This window comes from Procambarus clarkii, chromosome 59, assembly GCF_040958095.1.
Source record: "Procambarus clarkii isolate CNS0578487 chromosome 59, FALCON_Pclarkii_2.0, whole genome shotgun sequence".
NCBI lineage: Eukaryota > Metazoa > Arthropoda > Malacostraca > Decapoda > Cambaridae > Procambarus > Procambarus clarkii.
Window position 1 is genome coordinate 19,288,318 of NC_091208.1, and position 12,470 is coordinate 19,300,787.

The window sequence follows — 12,470 nt, forward strand, 5'->3', positions numbered from 1 at the left end:
GGACAGGAAGCCTGTGTATATATGTATATATACTTTAGGCTCGTATCGAGGTCGCCACCAAGGCCGCAGCCCCACAAATTAATTACCCTGCAGTTGTTTAACTCCTACAGGGTAATTATATACTGCTAGATGAGCAGAGGCATTAGGTGAAAAGAAGTATGGCAAACCATTTCTGTAACGTGCTACATGCAAGAGTATTTTTCGTGTATTTCATGATGCTATGAAATACACAAAAGAGACTATATACCCGGAAGCCACGTGGACTCGTAGAGGACGCTACATAATATCTTGTAAAACATGTTAATTAATAATTACCTGCCAGTTGGGAAGTAAATGGGTCTCCAAGTAGCGTCGTCATGTACACAACAGCCTGCGAGAAAGCGGGCTGGTTCAAGGTGTGCGTGTCATCTTAATATGAAGTTAGAATCGTAATTATGAAGTCTGTTTGAGCGCTCGTATATTATTAAGGTCAGATATGAATAACTTGAGAACGTTCTCATGATCCACTAATAGAAAACGGGGACTGGTCGATTAGTACATAACTGTTTCGGATAACGTCTGTTCGGTACACTAAAAAAAAAAAATCGTTCACTGATAAATTTTTATCCACGAACCCTTTCGTACACACATTTGCGCTGGCAACCCTCTGTAACCCTTTCCACCACCGCCCACGGGATGGGTATAGGGTGCATAATAAAGAAAGAAATTGAAATAAGTGATGTGATGGACATAATCCGGGCTTCACAAGACCCCTTGAACACTTCACATATGAAGACCCACAAACATGATCAAACGCACAAAACACTAGACAGTAGAAAGGCTGATACAGAGGTACATATAAATGTATGCTAGGACTATTTTTATTATTCACATTATTTAATAATTTTTACTCTTTTAAGTGACAGTTTAAGGGAATTATGTAGAGCGATATATAATTATTACTTAATAATTTTCGTGGATAATGAACGCATTGTTGTTTACATGTTGTTTGGCACACTCTTGCTGCAATTTGTTAAGATCATCTTTTTCTGCCTTATTTGTAACTTGATTCTGTTTACCGCTCATAACTTTAATTAATATTTTAAATTAGTATATTGGTTTGAGTTAAATAAGGGAGTAAGGGCGAGGGAGGTGAAGTGAGGAGAGGTGAAGTCTGATCGCCACCGCCGCCGCCATACCTCACCAAGTGCTGAGATGTTCTCCCTCTCGAAGGTGCGTACTCGCTCCTGCTCTGTCTACTGCTCGTCTGTGCCAGTCTCCTCTCTGTCTACTGCTCGTCTGTGCCAGTCTCGTCTCTGTCTACTGGACGTCTGTGCCAGTCTCGTCTCTGTCTACTGGACGTCTGTGCCAGTCTCGTCTCTGTCTACTGGACGTCTGTGCCAGTTTCGTCTCTGTCTACTGCACGTCTGTGCCAGTCTCGTCTCTGTCTACTGCACGTCTGTGCCAGTCTCGTCTCTGTCTACTGCACGTCTGTGCCAGTCTCGTCTCTGTCTACTGCACGTCTGTGCCAGTCTCGTCTCTGTCTACTGCACGTCTGTGCCAGTCTCGTCTCTGTCTACTGCTCGTCTGTGCCAGTCTCACACTGTCTACTGCACGTCTGTGCCAGACTCACACTGTCTACTGCACGTCTGTGCCAGTCTCACACTGTCTACTGCACGTCTGTGCCAGTCTCGCACTGTCTACTGCACGTCTGTGCCAGTCTCACACTGTCTACTGCACGTCTGTGCCAGTCTCGTTCACTTATATATATGAGTAAAATTATGTTTTTTTCATGTTCTGTGTTCAGCACCAACATTGCATTAAATTTGATTGGATTGTGTATTCATAACTAAATTTCATTGTAAAATATATTTGTTTACTGCTTTAGCAGGTAGCAGCAAGATGTGGCTGTATGGCGAAGCGTTCACTCTCCTGCTCGGTGGCAAGATGTGCCATCCAATTTGAACCACCATATTTAGATGTAAGTGAAGTACAGCACATGTTATATTATCAATAATGAGTACTGTATGCTTTTGGAAATTGTATTATAGCATTATGTTCATGTTGTACTTGTTAAAATACACAACAAATATTTACAAAAGCTGTGTGTAATAATTTACTATTATATATGTTATGGATATTGCAATAAATACTGTATACAGATATACTATACATAACTATGTTTTCCAAAAAACATTACCATACATTACATGTGTGTAGTCTGTATATACAGTATTTCTGAGCTGTCTCATTCGGTGGCCCTCTAAGGCAAGATTGTTTCTGGTCCCATAGACAGGATCATGCCCACTTAGGACAGCAAGGCAAGAGAGCACTAAAGAAATACTCAAACTAGCCTGGAATAACCTCTTTTGAAAGTCATTCATAAATATTCAGAGCCCTTTCTATGTCTATTTAGGTCGTGGCTTGCCTAGGCTCTTTATGGTTACACTGTACAGGATTTATTTGTTCTTTTCTTTTTCTGGACACAGGCATACCTTAGCCTTTCTTGTCATAGTATTAGACAGATTTAGGGTAGAGATAACCAAAAAATTTAATCCTGGCTCCTGGGCATCTTGTCCATTCAGTACTGCAGTTCAAGGCAGACGTCCTGCTGACCTGATATTAGTATAAGTCAATACAGGTACAGTATTTAACTCTTTGTCACGTTGACCATACCTGGAGTGGGTTCTGGGAGTTGTTCTACTCCCTAATGATGGCCTGACTTGTGATACCTTAGTGGTGGAGTAAGTGACTAGGGGGGTGGTTGGGGCAAATGACTGGGGACAGGTGGGTGACTGGCATGGGGGGCTGAGTGCATAACTCGAGAATACAGTACAATGATTATCAAAACTATGATCGAGTATCTTGGATGACTGTCATACTGAGTTGACAATCATTCCTTCTGTTGTCAGTATTTTTTCTGTTGAAGTCAAGGCAGGTTTTATCTTCAAGTGTGCCCAGTCTGCCCATTCTTGATACACACACTGCTTGTAAAACAGTGCTGAATTATGGGCTCATGTGCTAAAATATCAGTGATGGAGATCTTGGTTTTCAGCTTTTGTAGAAGCATCTTTGTAGAGTTGTATATGAGTCTCTGGAATTGATACATCATGTTCAGAAGGACTCTGCTTGAATCCTGATTTTAGGTACTTTGGGCACTATTACTGCAGACGCTAAACATCTTACTTCCCATCTCCTTCCTGTGGTTGTAGGCACAATGAAACTCCAATCTTCTCTTATCCAGGCACTTGCAGCTTAAGGGGATTGGAGGCTGGTAATTCTGTTTCTTCAAACATCACACCACTGTCAATCATACAACCATAAAACCTCATCCACCATATGCTCAAAAGCACACCCGAACCCACAGCCACATTCACGATGTGACCACTTCCACCAACTCGCTCACACATGACCCCGCCCACCTCCATGATGTGACCACTTCCACCAACCTACCCACACATGACCCCACCCCACCTCCACACATTCCAACCCCACCTCTCTACACCCTAACCCATACCACCCAACCTCTGACCTCTTCACCCTATCCCACACTGCCCAGTCCCACTTTTCTACACCCTAATCCATACTGCTCAATCCTGTTTTTCTACACTCTAATCTACACCACTTACTCCAATTCACAAATCCATCTATGCTCATTCTCCCTCTCAGTATGTACAATAAACTAAAAGGTTAGAGGGTCCTTAAACTTACAAACACCAATCCTTACAAATGGCCTCCCAAATCCCCATTTTTACATCTAGAGACTGGAGCTTGGGAAAGGCATTGTATGTACTAGCTCTATCTATATAACAATCCATTAATGTAACATCACTTGTATGTATGTATGTACCTTACCTGAATAAACATATTTATTTATTTATTTATTTATATTGAACATGGAAGTGAAAACTTATGTGTGAAAATATCCATCATGTGAGTGGTCACTCGGTAAACTTTGCTCATAGAGAGTGGGAATAAGAGGGTGTGAATGGTATGTCCTTTAATTTTACTCAGGGGTAGTTTTGGAGGTGCCACTGTATTATGAAGGACAAGACTCAAATTTAAGCAATCTACAGAAACTGGTGACACTGAAGATGGTCCACCAATTTCTGCCCTCCACTTATCATCACCTTCTATTGTCTCTTCCTTAACTAATTAGAACTTTTCATACTTCAAAAGGCATAGTTAGGCAAGTAGGGAAACTCCCTCAAAGTAAAAAAAAAAAAAAAAAAAAAAAAAAGGGGGGGGGGGGGGGAGGTAGGTAGGTTTTTAGTGTATTATTTTTCCTACAGATCTGTTTATATGTTGATTTTTCATGGTCCAGGAATGCATCCCTCATTTATAGTATTGTGTCTGGGAAATTTGACTCTGTGTTCTGAACAGCCAACTTGTGAAAACCTTTTTGGAACACATCCCATTCGTAAGTTGGAGACTGCAGTGCTGTATTGCTTGTACTGTGAGATATTCATGGTATACCTCTATCAACTGCACTCAGAAAGTTTCTTAATTATTAAAATGAATAATAATTTTTGCAGGCAGAGGGCCCAGAGGTACCAGAGTATCCTCTAGTTAATGTACAAATGAAGGGCTATGACTTTACGGTGTTGGAACATTATGGCAAGTGGGTCCACAACACTGCACTCAACATGGATATTGATGTTGAAGACAGGTAAGTTGTGTGTTATCATCATCATTGCTGGTTTTCCTACTTTTATAAGGTTGGGACTAGGGAAGCATCAGCCTAGGGAAACAAGGGAATCAATATAGTACAGTAAAAGGTTATGGATACTGTATTTCAAAACATCACCAGTCTATTCATTACTGTAGAAATTGGTACTATTGAATTTGGACAATCCGGAAAAGTTTTTGTACTGATGTTACAGAAAAAACTTAGCATGTATTTACTCTAGGAATTTTATGTTATCTGAGGCCTAATATAGTACATGTGTGTGCTATACTAGGCCTAGGAATATTTAAGTTTGGATTTTAGCTTAGTTTTTTTTGGACTCCTGTAAAGGAAATACTGTAGTATCAAATTCTAATACTGTATCTAATTGTCAATTACGTCTACGTATGTACAATGGTCCACGGTTACAAAAAAGTACTACAGTATCTAAACAGGAGGAGCGGTTGTATATTGGGTGTTTAATAAATTCCAGTGAATGTGGGCTTGTGAAAAAATTATAAGCTCCTGCATATGAGAGCCTCATATGCAGGCTTACGAGCTCTCGTATGAGAGCCTCATATGCAGGCTTACAAGCTCTCGTATGAGAGCCTGCAGATGTGCTTCTCACCCCAGTTATGCAACATCATATTGCTCTTTTTACTTTTTATTGTACTAGAATTGTGTTTGAGGGTTAATAATGTATGTCCTTGCTCTCTTTCAGCTGGGCAACACCATGCCAAAAGCTCTTCATCCAGACTTACAAACCAAAAAGTGCAAAAGTGGAAGCTGAATACAATCTTCAAATTTATGAGCGAACTGTGCAGGTGAGAGCATACCTCCACTTGTAACTGGACCCCAGTGTGCTGTAGGCTATGCAATTATAACCATGTTGATATTGTTTAATACAGTTTTCAGATTTTTATTGGGAAGTCATTATGTTGATGAAGAAGATAAGCAGGATTAAATCATTGCAGTATCTTGCATAATAATTGTTAGAATAAGATTGTTTAGTATTAAACAAATATAAATGTGCCTAAACAAATATGTACAGTACATACATACCAACCCGTTCTAGCGAGCATTCCCAACGTCAAGAAACTGTCATATTAGTGCCTTAACCAGCAGGCCAGCCAGCCAGCCAGAGGACCCATGATCAGAACATGGGACATTATGTCAATGCACAAAGAAATCACATTGTGATAGAAGGATTCGAACCTATGCTCTGGGTACTCCCAAGCACACATCTTAGACCACTACATCATAACATGGTCAAAAGCAATGCAACCTGGGATTCAACTAAATTCTCTAGGGGCCCTGGGGCTTCAGCTGAAGCCAAGTCAGGGTTTTCACGTAATGCCCCCTTCCCTCATGGACTCTTGGTGTGGTCTAGGAGTTCACCTCCGACACTCTACTTTAAATGCACAAAGAAATCACATTAACGTGATGTATCAATGAATTTCTCACCAATACATCACGTTAATGTGATTTCTTTGTGCATTTGAAGTGGAGCATTGGCAGTGCACTTCTAGACCACACCAAGAGTCCATGGGGCATTGTGTGAAAACCCTGACTTGGCTTCAGCTGAAGCCTCAGAACCCTGGGAGAATTCAGTTAAATCTCGGGTTGCATTTTTTTTTTACCATGTCGTAGTGTAATGGTCTAAGGCACGTGGTTGGGTGTACCCAGCGCATAGGTTCGAATCCTCCTCATGGCTCAGTATGTCAATTTCAAGAGCCACTACCATATTCTTGTACATCAGTTTGTGGCCTTGGGTAAAGTATACGTCGAATGTGACATGCTATAAAGAGAACAGGTTCCCCACACGTGCACAACACTAAAACTGAAGATAACTTTGATAAATGTTAAATTGTTGATGCTATTATTAACTAAAGCTGGCCACACTACAGGTAGAGCAATGCACACACACATTATAAATATTGTACAGTGTTAAAATTCAAGTTGTTTTAATAATACAGAATGGGTTAGGTTTAAACTAATATTTGCATTTCACTTGACAGCTGGCTGATCTACCATCGATCATGGCTCCTTTATTTATTGATGTGATCCAGGCAGGACTTCCTCAAGGAGTAGAACTAACTGTTCTGGAACACATGCCAGAACACACAAAGGTACGTCACCAAGGTGTTACTAAAACATTCTATCATGTTACTGGCATGTAAAACTTTCAAGGGTTGCATATGAATTATACGCTTACACTGATAGGAATAAATATTTTGATAATGAGATATTTAAGATGTGAATACAGTATATCAAGGATTTGACCAGCTACTTAGGCTATCAGATAATTTATGTAAATTTTCTTGATAGCCAACATCTGTAGTTAGTGACTGGGGCAGGATAAGGAAGGTGGCAACTTGTAATTTTATTCTAGCTGTACTTTGAACTATAGCATTATTTTGGTTTTTACAGCTTCAGTGGGTTTCCACTGAAGTTCCCAAAGACTTTCCATGAGTTAAAATGATTAGTCTAAATGTGGAAAAGCATCTGTTGCCTGTCCTACATTGTGGTGTGGTAAGCTTCAAGCTGTTCCTTCTTGCGAGAGATGGCATACAATTTACAAAAGTGGTTTGGATAAACATCATTTAATTTGTACAATATTTTAAGTCTGTTAGATCAGCTCGTGTCTTGTTTGCAGATTTCATATTCCTGAGGTACTTTTTTGTTCCTGGTGCAAGAATTGACTTAGTTTTGGGATGAATGTTTGTTGTTCTTTGCTGAACTTTTTCCAGTGCTTGTCTGTCATTGTCTACAGGAGGCGAGATGTAATTCTTTGGTCACTACCACTTGCCTATTTGTAAGTACTGGAATGCATTTTAAATCTCTTGACAGGGCTTTGGAAGGAGTGGACAACAGATGTCACACACTCGATGGTGAATCTATTCTGACCCCAACAAAATATGCAAGAATAAAAAATGTAGCTCTTGAAGTTAAGACACCTTTAACAGCATCACTTCATGTTACCTAAGCAGTGTAATGCACGTATCTAAAGTGCATCAACATATAGCGAATCACAAAGGGGCAGAGTATTAAGGCCTCACAAGACTTAACACCTGAAAGCTGCCCATGCAGAGTATTGCATGTCTCTAAAGTGCTTCGCCCAAGTGCCAAGCACCAGCATGCCAAGCAAGGCCTCATGCTTGGCATCCCAACTTAATGCAAACCATACCACCTTAAGGAGAGTTGTGCACATCTCCAACATTCTTCACCCTGTTTGCCAAGTACCAGGACAAACAAGGTCTACATGGCTTATAGCAAGTAACCAGATCTACAGTCTGAGGAAGAAACCCAGGTGTCAGGGCAAAAGTGCTTAGCTATCCCAAACCTTATCCTGTCTGAAATCCCAACAAAGGAAGGCCCCCCCCCCCCACTTTGCCAAGAAGTGACTTGTTGGGTAAACCACTAACCATGCCCACACCACAAATGGTAGGGAATGGCCATATGTACCCAGTCCTGCATATTCTAGGATAGTTCAGCTTTCTTGTGAATGAGCCAAAGTTAAGCTCGTGCCATCAAAACATGTTCAATGACGGGTTGCATATTGAATTTCCAGGGCTGCTTTCCTCTGTCTGCTGGAGTTGGCCCAGGAGCATTTCTTCTCTCACATTTAATTGTTTCAGACACACCAGCTGGGCATAAGGTTCCCAACCAGCTCATTGGGTGTTTCAATTTTCCCTGCATGGTTTTTCCTCTGGGTTGAGTTAATGGAAGACTCTGCAATCCCTCATTCATTTGGCTGCTTGTGTCCGCCTCGGGAATTGTGTAAGTCTAGCCTCTTTGCCTTGGGACCTTTTCAGGCTTTTCAGAGTTGAACATCCTCTAGTTCTTTTAGTTGTTGTTGTGAATTAAGAGGTGACAACGATCGTGGGATCAGATGCGCCCCAGCATACCCATAAAGAGTTAATCGCAAATCCCAATGGCAAAACAAATGACGCGTAACACCAGAAACTAATATGCTTTGCAGCAAATAAACGCACAGACAGGCAGATGACTGGGGAGCCCAGTCATCCACAAACCAACTCCCGGCACCTCACAGCCAGGCCATCGCCAGACACCGTCACCCCGCCAAGAGAACCAGCCAGAAAATGTGGAAAAAAAAAAATCAACAGTCTTGTGACCCAAGGGGATATGTGCGCCAGGCATCGTACAAATCGGACTGTTAAAAGGAATGCCAGACGGCAGTATCAAATCTAAAATTGCAAAACAGAACGTGATCCGGCAGCTCCCAGAGGGAGGTGCCCAGATGTCCGCTAACCATCAAAGTTGAACCAGGAGTCCCCTCTAGTTCTTTGTTGCTCACGTTTGTTGCAGGCGTAGCAAACAAAGTCCAGTGTGGCATGGGGACATGTGACCAGTCACCAACACTGGTAAGGTCACCGGTTTCTGGCTCAAGCAGGATCTCGCCTGCACGTGAGGTTGTTGACAGTACCATACTTCAAAGGTGGATTTGTTGCATTGGCCTGGATCAAGCAACTTGGCTTGTGGTTCTGTTTTTGGATGAGCATGTCATGGCTTTGGATGCTATTACATCTGGTCCAGGGTGAGGGGAAGGTAAGGTAAGAGAGGAGGCTCAACAACTGTAGTGCAGCAGCCCATTGTCTCGCACAACTAGGTGAGTAAAGGCACACAAGGACATGCATACATGTACATACATTATTTCCTGCATGATATATTATTATAGTTATTTAATGAGTGGTATATTCTCTAGGTGCGGTACATCCCAGACTTGGAACTAAAAGATCTACAAAAGCAGCTTGGCGACCTTGGAGGATCATCCAAAAAATAATGCAGTTTAGATGTAGTGGTGCTTTTGTATATTTTCTGTACAGTAGTTAACACTTTAGCATGATTACAATGTTAATAATGAACACATTTTGAAAACACTTTCATCTAGGATGCATAGGTATGCAACAATTTTCAAAGATTATTCTTTTGACAAATCTTGGAGCTGGGTAATTGAGTCACTGCAACATCCCCAAAGTTTAATTTGTTAAAGAAGCACGAAGTATTTTGAGGCTATTCCATTCATGACAAAAATATGGAGAGAAATAGTTTTAAGATTGAAGCTTGTATATTTTAACACCAGTCTATTTAAAAGTTTATTTGGATAGAAATAAATTTCTTTAAAATCTTTGTGAAGGCAATAAGGTCTTTTTAAGTTTTATTTATTTATTGCATCCATGTTGTTTTTTGCCAATGCAATTTACAGTTATATGATGGTATTATTCAACAATTTGTACAAAAGTTGTAAGAATGAACTGCCAACAGTATGCACAACATTCAAACACAGTAGACTCATGATTGTGTGGATGTGAACCTTGGCTTCAGTCATCACCCTGCTAACATCTTTGTAATCTTTAAAAGAATACAATATACATATTGTTGTTATTGCTATATCCTTTGCTTACCTTTATGTTTGGGCTCTAGTATTTTATTAAGGATCTTTTGGGAAAATTGGATGAATTTCAGGACCATGGAGTTTTCCAATAAAGATTTTCTGAAAGGGCTGAATGGTGCCTCCCTGGAGTTAGGTCGCCGAGGTAGCTCCGTATTTGAGTCACATCAGTCTTAGGAGTCCTTACTGGCCTACTGGAGACCAGAACATGGCCTCCCCTCACAGTGGCTCAGATGCTGGGGATTGTTACGATCACCCTCACCAAGGAAACATCCAGAAAGTAATCGAAGCAAAACAAACAACTGCAAGATACAGACAAGGGAAAACAAAGTAGCAAATGGCTCTACAAACCATCCACCAAGTACTTGGGCTGAAACCACTAATTACAGTTCACCACCACCAGATGGCAACACCTTTGGGAGCCCCAGCTCCCCATGTCAACAGAGCTCAGTCTGATCACTAATGTCTATCTGTCTTTGGACTGCTCCTTGAGTCACCAGCCTACTTTGGTTGAAGCCTCCATGTTGGTATGGGTTTATTTTATTTTGTAGTGATGAGGCTACACAGGTGACAGCTGCTTCAGGTTCGTTTGCCCATTGGTGTGGCTTTGTGCTCAAGTGGTTGCCCTGGAGCTGGTCCACCTTAATCTTTGGGGTGTTAGAGGTTGAGCAGCTGATGTATCTACTGGTGCTATGTTTGATGCTTCTCCTTCCTCTGTCTCTGCTATTGTTGAATAGATTCCTTGTACACCTCCCCTTTGCTCTGGGCTCTGGGAAATCTTAGGGTTTCGGAGTCTGGGCTGCATTTAGTTGTGTTTGGAGCTTGGCTGTCTCCAGGAGACAGCCAAGCTGGTCCACGATATGGAAGTCCACTGTACTACATTGTCAACAGTCATTACCTTAGGGCTGCAATGCTTTATCACTTTCATATAACTTTCATAAGAGCTTGGGTTTAGCCTTCAAATAAAAAAAAAGTTACCCTGTTCACTTTGTGAACAGGGTAACATCTTCTATGCATGCTAGTAGCATGCATCTTCTATGCATGCTACTCTTCATTCTCTTAATTAACTTTATAATTAATTTTGAGCAGATAACAATGTTTCCTTTAGGGTTTCTAATTGAAACTCTCAATACATTCCTTGTAAATATTTTGAGCTGACTTGGTGGCAAGATGTTCTGTATTTTCAACAAAATATCAAGAATGTCAAGTGTAGAACAGGGTCAGGAGTCATTAACCACTTACGTGTCCACTTACAATACCTGTACATTTTTCCTCCATCATGGCGGCTTAGTCTGTATTTAAAAAGTTAACAATGTTCAAAACTTCACAACCCACGAGTATCATTATTATCACAGACAAGCTCGTAGCTCTTCAGAGTTCATTAACTGTTTTATAAATACAAACTTAACAACCATGATTGAGGAAAGATGTACGGGTTTGGTAATTGAACATGTAAATGCCGAATGTATCCTGGTCAAGGCCCCATGTCAACATGTACTATAAAACACAAAGCTGGGTAGATGCACTTAACATGCATCTGGGCCATCTGGCTGGAGAAGCATAGTCTCTTGCCACTAAAAAGCAGAGAAAATGGAAAACAAATACGGTACAGTAGTTGTGTTTAAATAGGTCTTAGTTAAATTGTGAATTTGTATCTGTAACATCAAACGGATAAGATACAAGTCAAAACTCTACAGATGTTTATCCTGTGAACTATAATTCCATCTACTGAATAAAAACTACAGAAAGTTTCTATAGTTTTTATGCTTTACATTAAGTAAATTAGTTCATCATAGGGACAATAAATTTTGCAATGGAAAACCTGCCGCAGCAAACTTGCATTGCATCTAACTGAACAGAAATAAAAATTGGGTTAATTAATTGATACAATAAATTTATTTTTATTTGATTGTAGTCAGGCTATAATATTGTAAGAAAGTTATATAAAAAATGGCCAAAAAAACAAAAACAAAGGTGGGTGTGTTACTACAACCTTAGATCCTGTATAACAAATGCAAATTAACTAATGAATGCACTGCAAAACATGAACAAGTACAATCCACATTACACCAACTTTGCATTCAAAGTCTTAAGACAGCACTTTGTGCCATGAACTGTTCTTGCTACTGGATATAGTCAGGATATGCTTATAATTAAGTCGTTTTCATAAAACGTGTACAGTCCTAACATAAAAATAAACTTGCTCAACGTTAACATTGCACTTTATTTTGCACTAGTAAAAAAAAATAGTAGTTTACAGGATATTACCAATTATTAACAAAATTATACATTGTTATGGAATGACTGACAGAACAAAGCCCAAGTTGGACACATGTACGAACGAGTTTAGGTGGATATAAATAGTAGCTGCCACATATGAGTCAATATGCTGTCAGCAGTTTCCTTGATTAT

The 12,470-nt window shown here is 40.3% G+C and overlaps 1 protein-coding gene across 3 annotated transcripts; it reads left to right on the forward strand.

Annotated features, from left to right (window-relative positions):
* The first annotated feature begins 795 nt into the window (after positions 1-795).
* mRpL48 (mitochondrial ribosomal protein L48) lies at positions 796-11,809 on the forward strand. Of its 3 annotated transcripts, none has more exons than XM_045758444.2 (7): positions 796-831; positions 1,114-1,212; positions 1,871-1,960; positions 4,515-4,648; positions 5,367-5,469; positions 6,664-6,774; positions 9,372-10,051. In XM_045758444.2, the coding sequence occupies exons 2-7, from the start codon at positions 1,195-1,197 to the stop codon at positions 9,447-9,449; spliced, it is 534 nt and encodes a 177-aa protein (XP_045614400.1). In that variant the 5' UTR covers positions 796-831; positions 1,114-1,194; the 3' UTR covers positions 9,450-10,051. The 3 variants fall into 3 exon arrangements, with proteins under 3 accessions (XP_045614400.1, XP_045614399.1, XP_045614398.1); XM_045758443.2 differs by having other exon boundaries at positions 816-831; positions 1,091-1,212; XM_045758442.2 differs by having other exon boundaries at positions 817-831; positions 1,868-1,960; positions 9,372-11,809.
* The last annotated feature ends 661 nt before the right edge of the window (positions 11,810-12,470 follow it).

Excerpts from the sequence above, each read along its gene's own strand:
- mRpL48 (XM_045758442.2), top strand. Across the intron at positions 1,961-4,514 it reads TTGAACCACCATATTTAGAT|GCAGAGGGCCCAGAGGTACC; the intron begins GTAAGTGAAGTA and ends TAATTTTTGCAG. Across the intron at positions 5,470-6,663 it reads TTTATGAGCGAACTGTGCAG|CTGGCTGATCTACCATCGAT; the intron begins GTGAGAGCATAC and ends TTCACTTGACAG.